The sequence below is a fragment of the Ciconia boyciana genome, chromosome 29, assembly GCF_034638445.1.
Source record: "Ciconia boyciana chromosome 29, ASM3463844v1, whole genome shotgun sequence".
Taxonomy (NCBI): domain Eukaryota; kingdom Metazoa; phylum Chordata; class Aves; order Ciconiiformes; family Ciconiidae; genus Ciconia; species Ciconia boyciana.
Window position 1 is genome coordinate 1,115,156 of NC_132962.1, and position 22,234 is coordinate 1,137,389.

The window sequence follows — 22,234 nt, forward strand, 5'->3', positions numbered from 1 at the left end:
GCGGCGGGGGGGCGTGGCGAGGCTTGTGGGCGGGGCCGGGTATAAAAGGCTCCGCCCGCGCTAACCGTCGCCATTCTGAGGGCTGGGTGGAGGTGAGTAGAGAGCTCCGGCGGGCCCGGCGGGGCGGCGGGCGGCGGTTGGGGGGGGTTCCCCCCTTTTTTGGGCGCTGGGGGGCCCTTTTGTAGGGCCAGCGTCCCTTTGCCTGGAGAAAATGGCGTCCCCCCGTTCCCAGCCCCGCCGGGGGGCGGATGGGGCCTTCAGCCCTTCGTTCTCCTCAGAGCTGAGGAGAAACCTCCCGCCCCCCGTTCCAAGGGCGATTTCCTTCGGTTTTTTTTTCACTCTCCCCCCGCCCCCCACCCCGTTTAAAATTCTCTCACCGGGGATAACGACTGCTAATCATTTCGTGTCTTTCTTCTTTGCTTCTAATTTTTTTTCCATTTTTTTTTTTTATTTATTGTGCCCCCACCCCCCTTTTTTTTTCTTTTTTTTTCTCCTTCCTCCTTCCTTTCCCCGCTCCAGGTTTGGTTGCTCTTGAGAGACGCCGTCGCCTTTACCACGAGAACAAACAAACAAAAACAAAACAAACAAAACAAACAAACAAAAAAAAACAAAAACAAAAAAACAAACCATACAAAACGATACAAAAAAAAAAAAAAGAGGGAAGAAAGAGCTTTCTTCCCCCCCTTCCCGCTCCCATCCCGGTGCCGTGGAAGAGCCGCCATCGCAGCCTCCGTCCTTTGGACCGTCCTTGCGAAGCCGTTTCAAACTCGAAGGAAACCGCCACTTTAAAAACATATTCTCCCTCTTCTTCTCCCCTCCCTCTTAAAAACAAAGGCAAAAAACCCCCGCAAATCCCTTTTTTTTTGGTTGGTTTTTTTTTTTTTTTTGGAAGCCCAGCAACTTTTTTTTTTTATTCGGTTTTTTGTGTTTTTGGGTTTTTTTTTTTAAATTTTTTCCATCCTTTAGGCTCGACCAAACCCCCCTCCCAGAGAAAAAAAGAAAAAAACCCAACCCCAAGACGAACAACCCCCCCCCTTCCAAAATAACCCTTCTCAAGCTGAAAAACAAACAAAACAAACAAAAAAGTTGCTGCATTTTTTGGAAAGCCATGACCAAACCCAAAGCAATTCTTTTTTTCCTCTGATTAACACCACCAATGCCAAAATCCAAACCTTGAAGCGCCGTCGGCGAGAAAAATAATTGGATAGTAAGTGTTGAATTTTCAACCAGCTGAATTCCCCCCCTCCCCTTAAAAAAAAACAAAAACCCGCAAAAAAATCCAAAAAAACCCAGCTTTATTTGTACCAAAGAGAAAAAAATAATGGGAGGAAGAGCCCCAACCGTGTGCTTGAGGAGGACGTAGGCTTTGCTAAAAGGTGGTTAAACCGTAAAATTGGGGGGTATTTTGGTCCAAAAGCCGTGGGAGCCGGTGGCGGAGGGTTCATGAGCTCCCACGCAAAAAGCAAAAGGGCAAAGCAACCCCAAAAGTGGTGAAAATCACCCCAAAATCGCTTGGTTTTTTGCGGGGGAGACGGAAATTGGGGACCCGAGCGAGCAATCTGTACATAAAGATTGCGGGGCGGCTGTTAAAAGGCATCGGATGGGGGGGCGGCGGCGGCGGGGTGGGGGTGTTTAGTTTTGCAAATTCAATGTTAAACAATGATTTCTTTTATATTTTTATTTTTTAGGTGCCATTTTAGGATTGTTTTTTGCGCAGAGAAAATGCTGGGGGTGGGGGAAGGAAGGAAGGAGGTTTGGGGAGGGTGGCTAAGGGGGGGGTGCAATCTAGCAATAAAGATTGCTAGGCAGGCTTAGCTTTACCCCAAAACTTGCTTTTTTTCGAGCAAAAAAAAAAAATAGAGGGTTGGCTTTAAAAAATCCCCCAAAATACCCCCCCCCCCCAAAATAAACCCGACTCGGGGAGCTTCGGGGCCAAGATGGCGCGGCCGCTTGCCCGCTCTTTGTCTTATTATTTTTTTACTCATTTTTCTCCTTCCCCCCCCCCCCTTTTTTTTTTTTAATCTTTTTATAGATATTTATTTCGTTACAGGTTGGGCCCCCCCTCGGGATGGGGGGGGGGGGACCCCGTTTGCATTCGGAGGAGAAAAAGGGGAGGGGGGGGTCCCCAAACCCTTTAATCCACGCGGATTTAATCGTTCTAATTTTAATTGGCGTAGGTGTCGCGCGGTGGCGGGGGCGGCGGCGGGATTTTTGGGGGGGGGGGGGGGTCGTTATATTTATATTTATGTGTGTATCCCCCCTCCCAACCTCCCCCACCCCTCCCAAACCCCCCATTTTGGTTTTTAGTTTTTCGGCTTCTAAAATGGCGCCTGGGCCTCGCCGTTGGCCGCGGCTGATGCAACCGGCTCCCGGCAAACCCCTCCCACCGCGCCGCTGCCTGGGGGCCCCCATATTTTCCCCTTCCTTATCCCCCCAAATTTATCCTGACCCCCCAAAATCCCACTCTAACCGTACCCCCTCCGGCTTTCGTCCGCAGGATCCCGGTGCCGTACAGAGTAGGACCCTGCGGGCCGCTGCTTCTTTTGTAGGTTGTGCCAAAAATCCCCTTTTTCCTCCCCGAAAACAAGATGGTTTTTTTTTTAACCCCCCCCCTTTTCCCTTTTCCCTTTCCCTCCTTCTTTTTTTTTTGGGGACCCCCCCCCCTTTCCCCCGGTGGGTTTGGGGGGGGCGGTTTTGAGGGGGGCGGGGGGGGTATGTGGGGAGGGAAAATCCAGCGGCCTCAAGCAACTTATAACCTTGAATTTATCGTGACAGGGAAATGCTATCACTGGGCTTCACCCCCCCAAAAAAAAAAAAAAAAACAAAAAACCAACCCCAAAAAAGAGACTTTTTTGGGGGGGGGCGCGCACCCCAAAAGTGCTCAAATTTTTTTTTTTCCCCATTTGCGATGAATTTGCCCCGTTTTGGCAGCGCGGAGGTGCTGTGTGCGGTGCAGGCTTTAGGAAGCGAAGGGAACTTGGTTTTACTTCAGCAAAAGGGAGGGGAACAACCGCAACCCGCCGGGTAAGCAAAAAAACCTTTCTGGTCTTAATTACATTTCACAACCTTCATTTTTATCTAGTTTTTTTTTTTTTAATTAAAAAAAAAAAACAAACCCAAATCTCCCTTTTTTTTTTTTTTTGGGTTTTTTTTTTGGCTTTACCATCCGTCTCCCGGTGCATGCGGATGCTGCGCTGGGTCGGGAGCTGGGTTTTTTTTTTTCTGCCCCCCCCCCCCCCCCCCCCTTCCCTTCCCTTCCCTGCTCCGGCTAAACACTCGACACCCAAATGGGAAGGATTTTGGTTAAAAGCAGAGAAATTTGGGAAAAAGAGTCCATTTTGTTGATAAAATGCTGACTTTTTTATTAATTTCGCCCCAAATTAAGCCCGCCGTGCGCGGGGGGAGAGGCTTTTTCTTCCCAGTGGTAGCATTTCCCCTTGGGGGTGTGGGGTGGGGGGGGCCACAGCGGGCAGCCCCCCACCTTCACCTGCGGTTTCGGGGTCCGTGTGACCCCTCCCTTTGTCCTCCCCTGCCAAAACCGGGGTGCAGGCTCCCCAAAAAGTTGCTTTTTTGGGGAAAAAATGAGCAAAAGCGGCGTCAAAATGCGGTGGGGGGGTGTCAGGCCTTCCTGCGGCTGGTTGCTGGCAGGGCCGGACCAGGCTAAGCCCCCTTAATTTTGGGGGGGTGGGATTTGCCCCCACCCCCAAGAGGTGATTTACCCCCTTGAGGGGGCTTGGTGCTTTTTGGGGTCCCCCCCCCGTACCCCTTTCACCCCCTCGGTGGTATCGAAGCGGCTTCACCCTGACGGGGGGGGAGCTGGGAGCTGTCGGGTCGGTGTTTGTTTCTATGTGACCCCCCCCAAAATGGTGGGGGCGACCCCAAAATGGGGGGTAAACCCCCAAATTCTTTTGGGGGGTGGGGGGGAGGGCACAAAGCCCCCCCCCTCCCCAACCCAGGGCCCGGGCGGTGGCCTCGGCACCAAGGGGGGGACACGACACCCCATGTCCTGCCCCCCCACCCCCATCAGCCACTAGGCCGAGGGGGGGGTCAAAGGTTACGAAGGACTTTTGTGCTTAAAAAAACCCCTAATTTGGGGTTAAAATAAGTTGCCTCCCTCCCCCTTAATTGTATTTTTTCTTGGGGGGGGGGGGGTGTGTGGAATATTTTGGGGGGTTTTGTGCTCGAATTAACTTGCTCTTGTGTCTTTGCAGAGGGGCGGCTCGTGCCTGGCTCACTGACCCCCCCCAAAAAAAAAAATCCCCCCCAAGAAGGAGGGGGGGGCTCGCCGCCTGTATCCTTTAATTAACCTGGGAGGGGGGCAAGACTTAACGAAGTCCCGGCTCGTTAAGTCTTCACCACGAAGAGAAAATGGCGGCTGGGTGCCACCCCCCTCCCAGCCAAATATTGGTATTTTGGGGTGTTTTTCACCCCCTCCAAATTGGCGGCGTTTTGGGGGTGTTTTCACACCACACCCCCCCCCAAAAAGCAGCCCAGCTCCTCGCAGCCGCCGCCTTTCCGCCTTCGTTAGCAAAGCTGGGGCGTAATTAAGCCGGAGAAGCTTTTAATTAGCGATGATTAAGAAGCTGGTTGACGTCAGGAGGATGAAATCCCCCCTCGGTGGGCCAGGCTGGATCTGGGTCAGGGACGTGATGGGCACCGCGTCGTTAGTGGGGCGCTGGCCCTAATTATTAACCTGCTAATTAATGCTTAATTCGTTAGCTGTCGGATTTAATTGCGCCCCGGATGGAGGGGGGGTGTGGCAACACCCCCCAAATTTTGCGCCGTCACCGCTGTCCCCCTCTCCCTTGCGCCGCCGTCCTTGCGTTCATCGCCTCGGCCTCTGCGCCTCGTTAAGCGCCGACTCGTTAATTAATCCTTGGGGTAAAACGGGGAAGGGGGGGGGCAGGGGGTCATGTGGTTAAAAGTGGGGGTGCTGTGACCCCCCCCAACCCTCACCCTGCTCTGGGGGCTCTGCCCCCCGGCGTGACCCGAACCCGCCGTCCCCTGGGGTGACAGCGCCGATTAAAAACCACAAGCAGGGGCCACTTTGTCACCGCCGTGTCACCTCAGTGGGGGGGTGCCACCCCCCCGCGTGTCCCTCGGACACCCCCCCCCCCCCCAGGTTGTGAGCGCCGTATTTTGGGGGCGATTTCCCCCTTTTGGGGGTCAAGAATGTTTCCAAGGATGGATTTGTCATTGTCACCTTCTCAAAGGGGACAAAAATCACGGGGGGGGGGGAAGGACACAGAGCCGGGGGGGGGGACACGGCGTTGTCACCGCTGTCCTAACCCCCCCTTCTCCTTTTTTCCCCTCCCCCCCCAGGGCTTTTCTGCCATGGGCTCAGGCCCCATCGACCCCAAGGAGCTCCTCAAGGGCTTGGACTGCTTCCTGGGCCGCGATGGCGAGGTCAAGAGCACGGAAGGCATCAGCAAAATCTTCAAGTGAGTCCCCAAAACGTCCCCTGTCCCCCCGATGTCACCGCGACGTGCGTGTGGGGGGGTCCTGACGCCTCGTTTCTCGTTAACCAGCCTAATGAAGGACTCGCAGAAGATGGTGAGTCGCTGCATCTACCTGAATATCTTGCTGCAGACGCGGGCGCAGGACATCCTGGCGAAGTAAGAACGGCGAAGCGGGCTGGGGGGGGATCGGGGGGCTCCAGGCGAGAGCAGGATTTGGGGGGGGGGGGGGTTCACCCCGTCCTGCCCGGATCCTGAGGGATTTTTCCCTCTTTTTTCCCTTTAGATTTATCCGGATCGGGGGTTACAAACTGCTCAACACGTGGCTCACCAGTTCCAAAGCCTCCAACAACGTCCCCTTCCTGCAGCAGATCCTCCTCACCCTGCAGCACCTACCCCTCACCGTCGATCACCTCAAACAGGTCGGGGTGGCCTCCGTGTCCCCCCCCCGGATGACTTTTGTCCCCCCCGGGGTGGCTTTACGTCCCACAGGGTGGTTTTTGGGTCCCCTGAGTGGTTTTTGTCTCCCCAGGGTGGCTTTTGTGTCCCCCCCCAGGTGACTTTTGTCCCCTCGGGGTGGTTTTTGTCTCCCTGGGTGGCTTTTGATTCCCCCCCCAAGTGGCTTTTGTGTCCCCCCAGGTGACTTTTGTCCCCTCACGGTGGCTTTTGCATCCCCCCGGATTCTTTTTGTCTCCCAGGGTGGCTTTTGGGTCCCCTGGGGTGGCTTTTGCATCCCCCCAGGTCACTTTTGTCCCCTCAGGGTGGCTTTTGGGTCCCCTGAGTGGTTTTTGTCTCCCCTAGGGTGGCTTTTGTGTCCCCCACAGGTGACTTTTGTCCCCTCAGGGTGGTTTTTGTCTCCCAGGGTGGCTTTTGGTCCCCCCTAAGGGTGGCTTTAGTGTCCCCCCGCGTGACTTTTGTCGTCTCAGGGTGGCCGTTGGGTTCCCCGACTGTTTTTTGTCTCCCCGGGTGGCTTTTAGTCCCCCCCGGGTGGCTTTTGTCCCCACACGATAGCTTTTGGGTCCCCTGAGTGGCTTTTGTCTCCCGTAGGGTGGCTTTTGCATCCCCCCAGGTGACTTTTGTCCCCTCAGGGTGGTTTTTGGGTCCTCTGAGTGGCTTTTGGTCCCCCCCCAGGCTGGTTTTTGTGTCCCCTGGGGCAGCTTTTGTGTCCCCCCAGGTCACTTTTGTCCCCTCAGGGTGGCTTTTGGGTCCCCTGAGTGGTTTTTGTCTCCCGGGGTGGCTTTTGGTGTTCCCCCCGGGTGGCTTTTATGTCCCCTGGGATGGCTTTTGGTCTCCCCAGATGACTTTTGTCCCCTCAGGGTGGCTTTTGGGTCCTCCCAGGTGACTTTTGTTCCCCCAAAGTGACTTTTGTCCCTCCCCGGGTGGCTTTTGTCCCCCCCCAGGGTGCCTTTTGTCCCTTCCCCCCCCAGCACGCTGCCGCTCACCCCATGTCTCCCATCTTTTCCAGAACAACACGGCCAAGCTGGTGAAGCAGCTCAGCAAATCAAGCGACGATGAAGGTGAGCACCCCCCCCCGCTCCCCCCAAAACCCCTTCAGACTCCCCAAAACCTTCTGAATTCCCCAAAAATCCCTCCTTAACCCCTTTTCTCCCGCAGAGCTGCGCCGCCTCGCCTCCATCCTCGTCAGTGACTGGATGGGTGTCATCCGCTCCCAGAGCAGCACCCAGCCGACCGGTGAGCCCCCCACCCCCGTGCCCCCTTTTCTCCCCCCCGCCTCAATCCAACACCAGCATCTCACCTTTTTCCCACCTTTTTTCTCCCCCCAGAACGGGATAAAAAGAAGCGAAAAGAGGAAAATAAAAGCAAAACGCCCGTCCAAGAGAAACCCCAAGAAGCCAAAACCGAGGCTAAAACCGAGGAGATGCTGGAGAAGAAGCGGGAGAAACCCAAATCCCTGCGCACCACCGCTCCCAGCCACGCCAAATTCCGCTCCACCGGTAATTCCCCCCTCCGTCCCGCAGATTTTGGGGCTGTTTGGGGGTTTTTTAGGCAATTTGGAGGGGCTGCGGTGGCTCTTGGGATGCTGCGAGGGGACGTACTAACGATGTTCCCCCCCCCCGCCCCCAAACCAGGGCTGGAAATGGAGACGCCTTCGTTAGTGCCCGTGAAGAAAATGAATTCGTCTTCGACCGTTGATAAATACAGCCTGAAACCGATGCCCATAAAGAGGCAGAAGTGAGTCGGGGGCTGCTTTTGGGGGGCTCAGGGCTCTTTTGGGGGGCTGGGGGCTGCTTTGGGGTGCCTTGGAGCCATTTTTGAGGGGCTCAGGGCTGCTTTTGGGGAGCTCAGGGCCATTTTTGGGCAGCTCTGACCCACTTTCGGGGAGCTTAGGGCTGTTTTGGGGGATGGGGACCGTTTTTGGGAAGTCAGGACCATTTCTGGGGAACTCTGACCCTTTTTGGGGGCTGGGGGCTGTTTTTGGGGGCCTCGGGGTCATTTTTAGGGGCTCAGGGCCATTTTTGGGCAACTCTGACCCGCTTTTGGGAGCTGAGGGCTGTTTTGGGGGCCTCGGGGCCATTTTTGGGGAACTCTGGGCCATATTTGGGGAACTTTGACCCTTTTTGGGGTGACTCAGCTGCTTTTGGGGGCCTCGGGGCCATTTTCAGGGGCTCAGGGCCATTTTTGGGCAACACTGACCCACTTTTGGGGGGTTCAGGGCTGTTTTGGGGGACTGGGGACTGCTTTTGAGGGCCTCGAGGCTGCTTTTGGGGGGCTCGGGGCTGCTTTTGAGGGCCCCGGCACCTTTTGGGGGGCTTGGGGCCATTTTTGGGGAATTTAGGGCCATATTTGCAGAACTCTGACCCTTTTTTGGGGGGCTCAGGTCTGTTTTTGGGTCCTCGGGGCTGCTTTTGGGGGCTCGAGGCCATTTTTGGGGAACTTGGGGCCATTTTGGGGCAACTCTGACCCTTTTTGGGAGGCTCAGAGCTGCTTTTGGGGGGCTGGGGGCTGTTTTGAGGGCCTCGGGGGCCGCTCTTGAGAGGCTTGGGGCTATATTTGGGAAACTCTGACCCTTTTTTGGGGCGCTCAGGGCTGCTTTTGGGGGCTTGGGGCTGTTTTGGGGGCCTTGGGGCTATATTTGAGGAACTCTGACCCTTTTGGGGGGCTCGGGGCTGCTTTTGGGGGACTCGGGGCTGCTTTTGGGGGGCTCGGGGCTGCTTTTGCCTTGGCGCCATTTTTGAGGAGCTCGGGGCCGCTTTTGAGGGCCGCGGGGCTGTTTTTGGGGGGCCTCAGGGCCATTTTTGGGCAACTCTGCCCCGCTTTTTGGGGGGCCGGGGGCTGTTTTGGGGTCCCTGGCGGGGCCTGAGCCGCTCTCCCCTCCCGCAGCCTCTCCTCCCTTCCCGGGGACGTTCCTCCCGCCGAGAAGAAATACAAACCCCTGAACACGGCGCCCAACGCCACCAAGGAGATCAAAGTCAAGATCATCCCCCCCCAGCGTGAGTGGGGACCCCTGGGTGCTGTGTGGGGACCTTGGGTGCTGTGTGGGGTCCTTGGGTGCTGTGTGGGCTCCTTGGGTGCCGTTTGGGGACACTTGGGTGCCGTTTGGGGACCTTGGGTGCCATTTGGGAGCACCTGGCTGCCGTTTGGGGACACCTGGCTGCCATTTGGGAGCACCTGGGTGCCGTTTGGGGACACCTGGGTGCCGTTTGGGGACCTTGGGTGCCATTTGGGAGCACCTGGGTGCCGTTTGGGGACCCTTGGGTGCCGTTTGGGGACACTTGGGTGCCGTTTGGGGACACTTGGGTGCCGTTTGGTAGCACCTGGGTCCTCTTTGGGGACACTTGGGTGCCGTTTGGGGACACTTGGGTGCCATTTGGGAGCGCCTGGGTGCCCTTTGGGGACACCTGGGTGCTGTTTGGGGGCACTTTGGGTGCCATCTGGGGCCACTTTGGGTGCCGTTTGGGAGCACTTGGGTGCTCTTTGGGGACACCCAGGCACTCTTTGGGGGACACTTTGGATGCCATTTTGGGGACGCTTTGGGTCCTGTTTGGGGACACCTGGGTGCCATTTGGGACCCTCGGGTGCTCTTTGGGGACCCTGGGTGCCATTTTGGGGACACCTGGGTGCCATTTGGGACCCTCGGGTGCTCTTTGGGGACCCTGGGTGCCATTTTGGGGACACCTGGGTGCCATTTGGGACCCTCGGGTGCTCTTTGGGGACCCTGGGTGCCATTTTGGGGACACCTGGGTGCCATTTGGGACCCTCGGGTGCTCTTTGGGGACACTTGGGTGCCATTTTGGGAACATCCGGGTGCTGTTTGGGGACTTTTTGGGTGCCGTTTTGGGGACACTGCCTTTTTTGGGGGACACTTTGGGTGCCATTTTGGATGCTGTTTGGGGGACACTTGGGTGCCTTTTTGGGGACAATTGGCTGCATTTTGGGGGGGCTCTGCCTTTTTTTGGGGACACTGGGTGCTGTTTTGGGGACAATCTCGGTGCTTTTTGGGGGGACACTTTGGGTGCCATTTTGAGGACACCCAGGTGCTCTTTGGGGGCCATTTTGGGGACACTTGGGTGCTTTTTTTGGGGGACACTGGGTGCTTTTTTGGGGGACACTGGGTGCTTTATTGGGGACACCTTGGGTGCCTTTTTTTGGGGACACTGGGTGGCATTTTGGGGGACATTTTGGATGGCTTTTTGGGGGACGTTTTGGGTGCCTTTTTTGGGGACCCTTTGGGTGTCTTTGGGGACCCTTTGGGTGCCTTTTTTTGGGGACCCTGGGTGCTGTTTTGGGGACAATCTCGGTGCTTTTTTTGGGGGACACTTTGGGTGCTGTTTGGGTGACCCTCTGGGTGCCTTTTTGGGGACACTTGGGTGCTTTTTTGGGGGACACTTTGGGTGCTGTTTTGGGGACACTGAGTGCCTTTTTTTGGGGACCTTTTGGGTGCTGTTTGGGGCACACTTGGTGCCTTTTTGGGGACACTTTGGGTGCCTTTTTTGGGGGACACTTTGGGGACAATTGTTGGGGGACACTGGGTGCCTTTTGGGGACACTTTGGGTGTCTTTGGGGACAACTGGGTGCCATTTTTGAGGGACACTTTGGGTGCCTTTTTTGGGGACAGTTTGGTGCCATTTTGGGTGCCTTTTTTGGGGACACTTGGGTGCCTTTTTGGGGACACTGGGTCCCTTTTTGGGGGGACAGTGGGTGCCTTTTGGGAGACAATTGGGTGCATTTTTTGGGGACACTTTGGGTGCCATTTTGGGGACATTTGGGGTGACTTTTTGGGGGACGCTGGGTGCCTTTTTTGGGGACACTTTGGGTGCCTTTGGGGACACTTGGGTGTCCTTTTGGGGACATTTTGGATGTATTTTTGGGGACACTTTGGGTGCCTTTTTGGGGGGACACTTTGGGTGCATTTTTGGGGAAATTTAGGTGCTGTTTTGGGGACGCTTGGGTGCCTTTTTGGGGGACACTTTGCCTTTTTTGGGGGACATTTTTGGTGCCTTCTTTGGGGACGCTTCAGGCGCCTTTTTTGGGGACGCTTTGGGTGTCTTGGGGACAAGTGGGTGCCTTTTTTGGGGGACACGGATGTTTTTTGGGGACACTGCCTTTTTTGGGGACACTTTGGGTGCCTTTGGGAACATTTGGGTGTCTTTTTTGGGGGACGCTTTGGGTGGCACTTGGGGACAATTTGGGGGGACTCTGGGTGCTGTTCTGGGGACACCTTGGGTGCCATTTTCAGGACAACTGGGTGCATTTTTGGGGGGACACTTGGGTGCCATTTTGGGGACTTTTGGGTGCCATTTTGGGGACACTTTGCTTTTTTGGGGGGACTTTTGGGGGGACACTTTGGGTGCCTTTTTGAGGACAACGGGGTCCCTTTTTTGGGCCACTTTTGGGTGCTGTTTTAGGGACCCCTTGGATGCATTTTTGGGGACACCTTGGGTGCCGTTTTGGGGGGACTTTGGGGTGCTATTTGGGGAGACTTTGGGGTGCTATTTTGGGGGACTTTGGGGTGCCTTTTTGGGGACACCTTGGGTTCCTTTTTGGGGGACACTTTGCCTTTTTTGGGGAACATTTTGGGTGCCTTTTTGGGGGACACTTGGGTCCCTTTTTGAAGGACATTTTGGGTGCCTTTTGGGGGACACTTTGCTTTTGGGGGGGGACTTTGAGGACAACGGGGTCCCTTTTTTGGGCCACTTCTGGGTGCTGTTTTAGGGACCCCTTGGATGCATTTGTGGGGACCCCTTGGATACCTTTTGAGCGGACAACGAGTTCCCTTTTGGGGGCACAATTTTTGCAGGACGATCGGGTGCCTTTTTTGGGGCCACCCGCCTATCTTTTGGGTGCCTTTTTTTTGGGGGGGGGGCGCCTTTGGGTGACACCTCCCCTCCTTCCCGCAGCCATGGAAGGCCTGGGCTTCCTCGACGCCCTCAACTCCGCTCCCATCCCCGGCATCAAGATCAAGAAGAAGAAGAAGGTGCTGTCCCCCACCGCCGCCAAGGTGAGGAGTCTCCCCGGATAGCGGGGTCCCCTCCCCGCGTATCGGGGTGTCCCCCTCCCCCCCCAAATAATAACCACCCTCTCCTCCCCCCCCCCAGCCCAGCCCCTTCGAGGGGAAGCCGGCTCCCGAAGCCAGCTCCGCCAAACCCTCCTCCCCGGAGCCCACCGCCGCGTCGGAGCCGATGGAGACGGATCGACCCGGCACGCCGGTGCCGGCCGTGGAAGTGCCGGAACCGATGGAGACAGGTAAGTGGGATTAAAAAAAGGAGGCGGGGGGGGGGGGGAACTGTGGAGCGGGGGGGTTAATATGGGTGCTGAGCCCCTCTGGGATCCTCCCGTAGGTTCGGCGGAGACGAGCGGCGACGCCAAAACGGCCGAAAACGCGGCGGAAAGCGGCCAGCTCACCAAAAAAGGGCGGAAAAAGAAAACGGTGAGTTGGCCGGAGGAGAGCAAACTCCGCGAATACTTCTACTTCGAACTGGACGAGACCGAACGAGGTGAGCCCCGTCCCTTCCCCTCCCCTCCCCCGCCACGCGCGCGCGTCCTCGGCGTCCCCGAGCTTTCGGCGCTGACGCCGGCGTCCCCTTCCCGGCAGTTAACGTCAACAAGATCAAAGATTTTGGGGAAGCGGCCAAGCGGGAGATGCTGATGGATCGCCAGGCCTTCGAGACGGCTCGCCGCCTCAGCCACGACGCCATGGAGGAGAAGGTGCCCTGGGTTTATCCCAAGCTCCTCGATCTCCCCGCTCCCCTCGTGGTGCCGGGCAGCGGCAGCCGGGAACGCTTCACCCAGGCCGAGAGGGAGAAAGGGATCTTGCAGGAGATCTTTTTGTCTAAGGAGAGGTGAGTCGATCCCTGGGGATCTCCTGTCAGCCCGGGGAAGGGTCGGTCCTCGATACCGGACTCGGAGCCGTGCGTTCCCCTTCTCCTTGCGAGGAGGTGCTAGAGCCGCCCTCCCCTTTCGATCCGCTTGGGAAGCGGATCGCCCCAGGGGATCCCTTGGATGGGGGCTTGGGGGCGGGGGGGGATCCCCAGCGCCCTGATCCCCGTCCCCAGGATCGATGGAGTCGATCCTCCCCAGCGGTGAGGATCCACGGAGGTGTCCTGGGTGGAGATGGCACGTGGGAGGGCGATGGAGCTGGGATCACCCCGGATCCCCGAGGATCCGGAGCCTGGGGGGAGCCCAGATCCTCTGGATCCACTCAGCGGAGCCAGGGGATTCCTGGAGACGGGCCACGCGCGAGGCATCTTCATGGTGCGGCCTCGGGGATCCTTGTGCCCGGGACTGGGGGATGTGCCTGCAGCTCAGATCCCTGGGATCCCTTGGGATCTGGAGCCGGGTGTCCCCGGGATCCCTGCGGATCTGCCGCTGGAGGCCGGGCAGGAGCTGCGCAGCCTCACGGGGGGGTCGTGGGAGCCCCGGTCCCCCCAGGATCATTGCCCCTGGTGCGAGGATCTATAGGGATCCAGGGGCTGGGCAGAGTCTGGATCCCCTGGGATCTCTGTGGATCTAGTGCCCAGGGGGAGGTTGCTGGAACCCAGATCCTCTGGGATCTTTGGGGGTCTGCAAGGGGGAGCCGATCTCTGGGCCCCAAGTCTTCCAGGATCCCTGAGGATCTAGAGCCTTTCAGGGGAGGTTTTCAGGGCCCAGATCCTGTGGGATCTCTTGAGGATCCTGAGCCCAAGGGGAGGTTTTCCGGGCCCAGATCCCTTGGGATCTGTGAGGATCTAATGCGGGGGCGGGGGGGAGGGTTGTGGGGGCCCGGATCCCCAGGGATCTCTGAGGATCCAGAGCCGAATGGGAGGTTTTCAGGACCCAGCTCCCCACGGATCCAAAGTCGGGTGGGGGGTGCAGATAGCTGGGGCCTGAATCTCCTGGGATCCCCAAGGATCTGGTGTCTGGAGGAGCCTTCTGGAGCTGTGGGATCCCTGAGGATCCAAAGTCGTGGGTGGACACACACAGAGGATCCCTGAGGATCCGGAGTCTTAGGGGAGAAAGACACAGGATCCCTGAGGATCCCAAGTCTTGGGGATGACGACACACACACAGAATCCCTGAGGATCCAGAGTCTTTTGGGGAGGAACACGGGATCCCTGTGGATCCCAAGTAGGGGGGTCACACACACACACGATCCCTGAGGATCCAGAGTCTTGGGGGGGAGGGACACAGGATCCCTGAGGATCCACAGTGTTGGGGGAGGGACACGGATTCCTGAGGATCCAAGGTCTTGGGGGACAGGGGGACACACACACAGGATCCCTGAGGATCCAGTCTTGGGACACACGCACACAGGATCCCTGGGGATCCACAGTGTTGGGGAAGGGACATGGATCCCTGAAGACTGAAAGTCTTTACGGGGGGGGAGGGATGACACAGGATCCCTGGGGATCCAGAGTGTTGAGGAAGGGACATGGATCCCTGAGGACTGAAAGTCTTTGGGGGCGGACATGGACACAGGATCCCTGAGGATCCACAGTGTTGGGGAAGGGACATGGATCCCTGAGGATTGAGAGTCTTTGGGGGGGGAGAATGGCACAGGATCCCTGAAGATCTAAAGTCTTTACGGGGTGGAGGGCATGCCACAGGATCCCTGAGGATCCAAAGTGTTGGGGGACACGCACACAGGATCCCTGGGGATCCAGAGTGTTGAGGGAGGGACATGGATCCCTGAGGATTGAAAGTCTTTACGGGGGGGGGGGGGGATGGCACAAGATCCCTGAGGATCCAGAGTCTTGGGGGCGGAGGGGAATGACACAGGATCCCTGAGGATCCAAAGTGTTGGGGGAGGGACATGGATCCCTGAGGACTGAAAGTCTTTATGGGGGAGGACATGACACAGGATCCCTGAGGATCTAAAGTCCTGGGACACACACACAGGATCCCTGAGGATCCACAGTGCTGGGGGAGGGACACGGGATCCCTGAGGATCCACAGTGCTGGGGAGGGACAGGGGATCCCTGAGGATCCACAGTGCTGGGGAGGGACACGGGGATCCCTGAGGATCCACAGTGCTGGGGGAGGGACATGGGGATCCCTGGGGATCCACAGTGCTGGGGGGGACACATGGGATCCCTGGGGATCCGCAGTGCTGGGGGAGGGACAGGGGATCCCTGGGGATCCACAGTGCTGGGGGAGGGACACGGGGATCCCTGAGGATCCACAGTGCTGGGGGAGGGACAGGGGATCCCTGGGGATCCACAGTGCTGGGGGAGGGACACGGGATCCCTGGGGATCCACAGTGCTGGGGGGGGCACACCCAGGATTTGAGGATCTCAACTTGGGGTGGGGGGGGGGGGAAGCTGTTGGGCCCCCAGCCCCCCCGCCCCCCCCCGGGGAGAGCTCGCAGAGCCCCAGATCCCAGGGATCCGCTGACCTCTGACCTCCCCTTCCCCCCCCTCCCCCCAGCGTCCCCGACAGCCCCCACGAACCCGATCCGGAATCCTACGAACCGCTGCCGCCCAAACTGATCCCCCTGGACGAGGTAGCGCCGCCGCCCCGCCGCGCCCCGCCGCCATAGCCCCCCCCCACCCCCACCCCCCCTCCCCTCCGCCCCTCACCCCCTCTCTCTCCCCTCCCCAGGATTGCTCCGGCGAGGAGGTCGCCTATCCCGACGGATTGGAAACCGGCGCCGCCGCCGCCTCCTCCTCCTCCTCCTCCCCCTCCCCGGACGCCGGCGGCGCCGGAGCCAAACTCCCCGGTGCTGGCCAACCTGATGGGGAGCGTGGGGGCCGGTAAAAGCCCCCAGGGACCAGCGCCCCCCGCCCCCCTCAACATGCACGAGATCCTCCCCTCCATCATGGTAACCGCCCGCCGCCGCCCCTCCTCCCCCCCCTCCTCCTCCTCCTCCTCCCCCGGGGGGCTGACAGCAAAAAGGGGGGGGCGGCGGCGGCGCTGGGGAGGGGAAGGGGGTTCCCCCCCCCGCCTTTTTATTTTTCCCCTCCCCCGTCACTGACTTTCCCCCTCCCCCCCCCCTTGTGGTTTTGGTGTCCCCAGGGTGGGCCCAGCACCCACAAAGCAGAGGAATTGATGAAGCAACCGGATTATTCGGATAAAATCAAACATCTCTTGGGAAATCTGCAGGCTCAGCCGCCGGGGCCGGGCGGAGGTGAGCGGGGGACACCGGCGGGGACACCGGCGGGGACACCGGTGGGGACACCGGCGGGGACGCGGGGCGGGGACACCCCCGTCGGCCGCCTGGGGACGACGATGTCGCGGGGACGGATGTCCCGGAGGGGAGGGGGAGGCTGCTTCCTGCCCCCGAGGGGACGTCTGGGCTTGGGGACACGCTTGGGGACGGCGTCCCCTGTGCCCAGCGGGGACACGGGGCTGCCCGTGGCTTGGGGACACGCTTGGGGACACTGTCCCTGCCCCAGTGGGGACACGGGGCTGCACTTGGCTTGGGGACACACGTGGGGACACAGTTGGGGACACAGTTGGGGACACTGTGCAGTGCCCTGACGGGGACATCGGGGTGCTCTTGGCTTGGGGACACGCTTGGGGACACTGTCCCCTGCCCCAGTGGGGACACGGGGCTGCCCATGGCTTGGGGACACAGTTGGGGACACAGCATGGTGCCCTGATGGGGACATCGGGGTGCTCTTGGCTTGGGGACACACTCAGGGACACTGTCCCCTGCCCCAGTGGGGACACAGGGCTGCCTGTGGCTTGGGGACACAGTTGGGGACACTGTCCCCCACCCCAGTGGGGACACGGGGCTGCACTTGGCTTGGGGACACGCTTGGGGACACAGTTGGGGACACTGTATGGTGTCCTGACAGGGATGTCGGGGTGCCCTTGGCTTGGGGACATGCTTGGGGACACTGTCCGTGCCCCAGTGGGGACACAGGGCTGCCCATGGCTTGGGGACACAGTTGGGGACACAGTTGGGGACACTGTGCAGTGCCCTGACGGGGACATCGGGGTGCTCTTGGCTTGGGGACACAGTTGGGGACACTGTCCCTGCCCCAGTGGGGACACGGGGCTGCTCGTGGCTTGGGGACACAGTTGGGGACACAATGGGGACACTGTCCCCCACCCCAGTGGGGACACGGGGCTGCACTTGGCTTGGGGACACACTCAGGGACACTGTCCCCTGCCCCAGTGGGGACACGGGGCTGCCTGTGGCTTGGGGACACAGTTGGGGACACTGTGCAGTGCCCTGATGGGGATGTCAGGGTGCCCTTGGCCTGGGGACACGCTTGGGGACACTGTCCCTGCCCCAGTGGGGACATGGGGCTGCCCGTGGCTTGGGGACACAATGGGGACAGTGTCCCCCGCCCCAGCAGGGACACGGTGCTGCCCGTGGCTTGGGGACACGTCCAGGGGACAGCTGGGGACAGCGTCCCCTGCCCTGACGGGGATGTGGGGGTGCCCTTGGCTTGGGGACACGCCTGGGGACACCGTCCCCCGCCCCAGTGGGGACATCGGGGTGCCCTGGGCCGGGGGACCCGCCGGGGGACACCGTCCCTGCCCCGCTGTGACATGGGGGTCCCCTCAGCTCGGGGCCGTGCCAGGGACCCTGTCCCCTCCCCTGGGGGTCCCCCTGATTTGGGGACAGCTCTGAGCTGTGGCCCGCGGTGACACTGGGGGGTCCCTCACCTTGGGGACGTGGGGTGACACTGGGGTCCTCTGGGCATTGCCGAGGGCCCGTCCCCATCGCGGGGGGTCCCTGTGGCTTGGGGACAGGTGACGCGTGTCCCCAGCTGTCCCCGTGGGCTGGGGCCCTGCCAGCGACGTGTCCCCTGTGGCGGGGGTGACACGGTGTCTGTGTCCCCGGTGTCCCCTGGGTTTGGGGACATGGGGGGGGACGGGGACATTGGGGTCCCCTCAGCCTGGGGACTTGTCCCCTCTCTGGTGGGAGGTGACACGGAGGGGGGGGACCCCGGGGGACCCGGCCCGGTGACACCCGGTGCCCCCCTCTGGGATGACACTGGGGGTCCCTTTGGGGACAACATCTGGGGACAGTTGGGGACCAAAGGGGACACCGGGGGGGGTCTCAGCGTCCCCTCGGTTTTGTGACAAGCGCTTGGGGACACCGCGTCCTCCGTGGTGACACCGGGGGGCGGGGGGAGGTCCTCAGTGTCCCCATAATTTGGGGACAAGCTCCGGGGGACCCTTGGGGCCACCGTGTCCCCCCCTGGGGTGCTGCGGGGGGGGGGGGGGCGTCCCCTTAACTCGGGGACATCGTGGGGGCGCCGCTGTCCCCTGTGTTTTGGGGACACAGGGACACAGGGACTTCGGGGGCCCCGGGGGGTCGGGGGGTCCCCCTCTTTATTAACCCCCCTTTGTTCTGTGTCCCCGCAGTGCCCCACGGCTTGCTGGGCCCCGGCCCCATGGCCAACGGCTTCGCGCCCGGCCCCAAGGCCATGCAGCACTTCCCGCCGGGGGGGCCCATGCCCGGTAAGTGCCACCCCCCGGGGGACGCCGGCGGGGCGCGGGGGACCCCCACCGCCCCGCCCCCTCACCCCCCCGTTTGTTGCTTTCTCTCCCCACAGGCCCCCACGGCGCAGGCGGGGGGGGACCCGGCCTCCCCCCCGGTCCGGGGATCCCCGGCGGCCCCCGGCTTTTAGGGCCGCCCCCCCCTCAACGCGGCGGCGGCGGCGGCGATTTTTGGGAGACGCCGGAAACGGGGGGGACCCTCCGAGGTGGCCCCCACGGCGGCGGCGGCGGCGGCGGCATGCGCGGGGGGGGCCCTTTTCACCGCCCCCGCGGCCGTAGCGGCGCCGAACCCCCGTACCGATGCCGCGGCGGCGGCGGCGGCGGCGGAGGAGGAGGAGGAGGAGGAGGAGGGGGTCGCAACGGGGGCCCCCGAAGTGGCGGCGGCGGCGGCACGGCAAGGGGGGGGCCCCCCGGTAGCCACGGCGATCACGGCAGAGGCCACCCCGGCGACCACCCCCGGGGCCACGGCGGAGGCCACGGAGGAGGTAAATGCGGGGGGAGGGGCCTGGCTCTGGGGGGCCCGGCCCCGGCTGGGAGGGGCCCGTGGGTGCCCCCTCCCGCCCCGCCCCCCGCCCTTCCTGCCCCGCTGGCGGGGGGGGGAGCCCCCTCCCCACCCCCACCCCCACCCCCTCCAGCCCCTCGAGCCCCCCGGGCCCTGGGGGAGGGGCCCCGACTGGCGGCGGCCCCCCATGGGGCTCTAGGGGGGGAGGGGAGGGGAGGGGGGGGAGGGGAGCCCCCACCCCCGGGCGGGGCAGCGAGGCATGCTGGGAGGTAAGAGCAGGTATGGGAGAGCAGGGCATGCTGGGAGTTAGGAGCGGCTATAGGCCACAACTGAGGCATGCTGGGAGGTAAGAGCAGGTATAGGAAGGGGAGCAGGGCATGCTGGGAGTTAAGAGCGGCCCTAGGGCAGCACTGAGGCATGCTGGGAGTTAGGAGCGGCTATAGGCCACAACTGAGGCATGCTGGGAGTTAAGAGCAGCCCTAGGAGGGCAGCGAGGCATGCTGGGAGTTGTAGTGCAGCCCTAGGGCAGCACTGAGGCATGCTGGGAGTTAAGAGCGGCTATAGGCCACAACTGAGGCATGCTGGGAGTTGTAGTGCGGGCCCAGGCAGCTCTAGGGCAGCACTGAGGCATGCTGGGAGTTAAGAGCAGCTCCAGGAGGGGCAGCAAGGCATGCTGGGAGTTGTAGTGCAGCCCTAGGGCAGCACTGAGGCATGCTGGGAGAGAAAACCAGCTATAGGGCAGGCCCTGAGGCATGCTGGGAGTTGAGAGCGGCTCTAGGGCAGGCAGCAGGGCATGCTGGGAGTTGTAGTGCAGCTCTAGGAGGGGCAGCACTGAGGCATGCTGGGAGTTAAGAGCGGCTCCAGGAGGGGCAGCAAGGCATGCTGGGAGTTGTAGTGCAGCCGTAGGGCAGCACTGAGGCATGCTGGGAGAGAAAACCAGCTCTAGGGCAGGCAGCAGGGCATGCTGGGAGTTGTAGTGCAGCTCTAGGACGGGCCCCGAGGCATGCTGGGAGTTGTAGTGCAGCTCTAGGGCAGGCAGCAGGGCATGCTGGGAGCTAAAACCAGCCCTAGGGCAGCACTGAGGCATGCTGGGAGCTGCCTTGCCGCCCCACGGCCACCCCACAGGACCCCACGGCGTGGCAGGGCCGGGCCCGGGGCGCTCTGCCCCACGGCCGCCCCAGCTCCGGGGCGGGAGGGGGCAAGGAAGAGCTCAGCATCTATGGGGCTGCCCCACGGTGGCGCACAGGGACCAGCCCAGCCCCTAAGGCGGGGCTCGGGCGCCGTGGGGCTCTGTCGCTGCCCCACGGCGGCGTAGAGGGACCAGCCCAGCCCCACGGCCAAGCTCTAGGGCAGGGATCGGGGCGCCGCGGGGCTCACGGCCGCCCCATAGAGCGTCAGCCCCATAGGGGCCGCAGCAGCTGCAGCGCCAGGCTGTGGGGCAGGGAGCGGGGCGCTATGGGGCTCAGCCCCATGCCCGGAGCCAGCCCCACAGCCGCAGCCGCCCCACGCCCGCCGTGCGGAGGGGGATCGGGGCGCCGTGGGGCTCATCCCCAGAACCCCAGCCGGCCCCATAGCTCCAGCCGGTGTTAGACCGGCGCCGTGGGGCTCCGCCGCCGCCCCATAGCAGGGGGCACAGCCCCATAGACGCACCCCCTCCCAGCTCTTAGGGTCAGGCCAGTGGAGTTCGCCGTGGGGCCCGTTGCCGCCCCACGGCTGCCCCACTTCCCCCCCCCCCCCAACAAAAGCGAGGCCGGGAGTGTGTCCGCGTCCCCACCCCATCACCCCCTTCCCCCACTCCCCCCCCCCCGCCTCCCTCTCCCCATTTCTCCCAGAGCCACCGCCGTGGGGCCGCCGTGGGGCCGCCGTGGGGCCGGGGCGCCCGGCGCCTGACGCGCCTTCCCCCCCCCCTTTTCTCTCACGCAGACATGTCGAGCCGCGCCGTCTGTCGCCACTTCATGCTGAAGGGCAGCTGCAGGTACGAGAACAACTGTGCCTTCTACCACCCCGGCGTCAACGGGCCGCCCCTGCCGTAGCGCCCGCCGCCGCCCTTCCTCCCGCGCCGCCGCCGCCGCCTCCTCCTCCTCCTCCTCCTCCTCCTCCCTCTTCCTCCCCTTCCTCTCCTCTTCCTCCTCTCAGACTCGCGCTGCAGCCGCCAACTTTATGGCTTCTGTGAGGCCTCCGTGATGCTCCCCTCCCCTCCCGGCGCTGAATGGGAATTCCCCTCCCCACCCTCCCTTCCCCCCAGGGCGCAAATACCATCCCCCACCCTGCCCCCGAGGGGTGTAAATACCCGCTTAGGGGGCAGAAATACCCGCTTAGGGGGCAGAAATACCCACTATGGGGCAGAAATACCCGCTTAGGGGGCAGAAATACCCACTATGGGGCAGAAATACCCGCTTAGGGGCAGAAATACCCGCTTAGGGGGCAGAAATACCCACTATGGGGCAGAAATATCCACTTAGGGGGCAGAACTACCTACTATGGGGCGTAAATGCCCACCCATGGGGCAGAAATACCTACTATGGGGCGTAAATGCCCACCCATGGGGCAGAAATGCCCACTATGGGGCGTAAATACCCACCCACGGGGCAGAAGTACCCAGCCATGGGGAAAAATTCCCACCTATGGGGCAGAAATATCCACCTATAGGCGGAAATACCTACTTATGGGACAGAAATACCCGCCTATGGGGCAGAAATACCCAGCCATGCAGAAAAATTCCCATCTGTGAGGCAGAAATGGCCACTTATGGGGCAGAAATACCTGCCTATGGGGTGTAAATACCCACTTATGGGGCACAAATACCTGCCTATGGGGAGAAATAGCCAGCTGTGGGGAAAAATATCCACCTATAGGGCAGAAATACCTGCCTGTGGTGTGTAAATGTCCACCTATGGGGCAGAAACACCCGCCTATGGGGCAGAAACACCCGCCTATGGGGAAAAATACCCGTCTATGGGGTGTAAATACCCACTTATGGGGCAGAAATGCCCACTTATGGGGTGTAAATCCTCCCGCCCCCATCCCTAGCGGCACATCCCTGCCCACCTATGGGGTGTAAAGACCCCCCCGGGGCAGAACCCCCCCTCTATGGGGCACAAATCCCCCTCTATGGGGCAGAACCCGCCTCCTCTATGGGGTGTAAACCCCGCCCCTCCCCCCAGCGGCACATAAATACCCCCGGGGGGGGTTAAATCCCCCTGTGCGGGGGGGCCGGACCCCCCCACCCCCCCCGGGGTGCAAAACTGCCTCAAAGCCGGGGGAACCGCCCCTCCCCCCCCTTCCCCTCCCCTCCCCCCCCCTTGCGCCCGGGGCCGTTGCACCCCCACTTGCACACGCACGTGCGCCAGACGCCGCCGCCCGGGCTGCGCCGCCGGGG

The 22,234-nt window shown here is 61.2% G+C and overlaps 1 protein-coding gene across 1 annotated transcript; it reads left to right on the forward strand.

The window, feature by feature from the left end:
* Window positions 1-72: 72 nt before the first annotated feature.
* Window positions 73-21,773, forward strand: PPP1R10 (protein phosphatase 1 regulatory subunit 10). The gene is given in 23 exon segments (XM_072847884.1): window positions 73-92; window positions 520-1,207; window positions 2,498-2,545; window positions 2,932-3,024; window positions 5,323-5,441; window positions 5,529-5,615; window positions 5,743-5,878; window positions 6,922-6,973; window positions 7,071-7,148; window positions 7,241-7,411; window positions 7,547-7,649; window positions 8,799-8,908; window positions 11,816-11,916; window positions 12,014-12,161; window positions 12,257-12,412; window positions 12,511-12,757; window positions 15,321-15,396; window positions 15,495-15,607; window positions 15,609-15,714; window positions 15,909-16,020; window positions 18,219-18,314; window positions 18,410-18,838; window positions 20,779-21,773. Coding segments are annotated over 19 exon segments (2,538 nt in total). The 5' UTR covers window positions 73-92; window positions 520-1,207; window positions 2,498-2,545; window positions 2,932-3,024; window positions 5,323-5,334; the 3' UTR covers window positions 20,889-21,773.
* The last annotated feature ends 461 nt before the right edge of the window (window positions 21,774-22,234 follow it).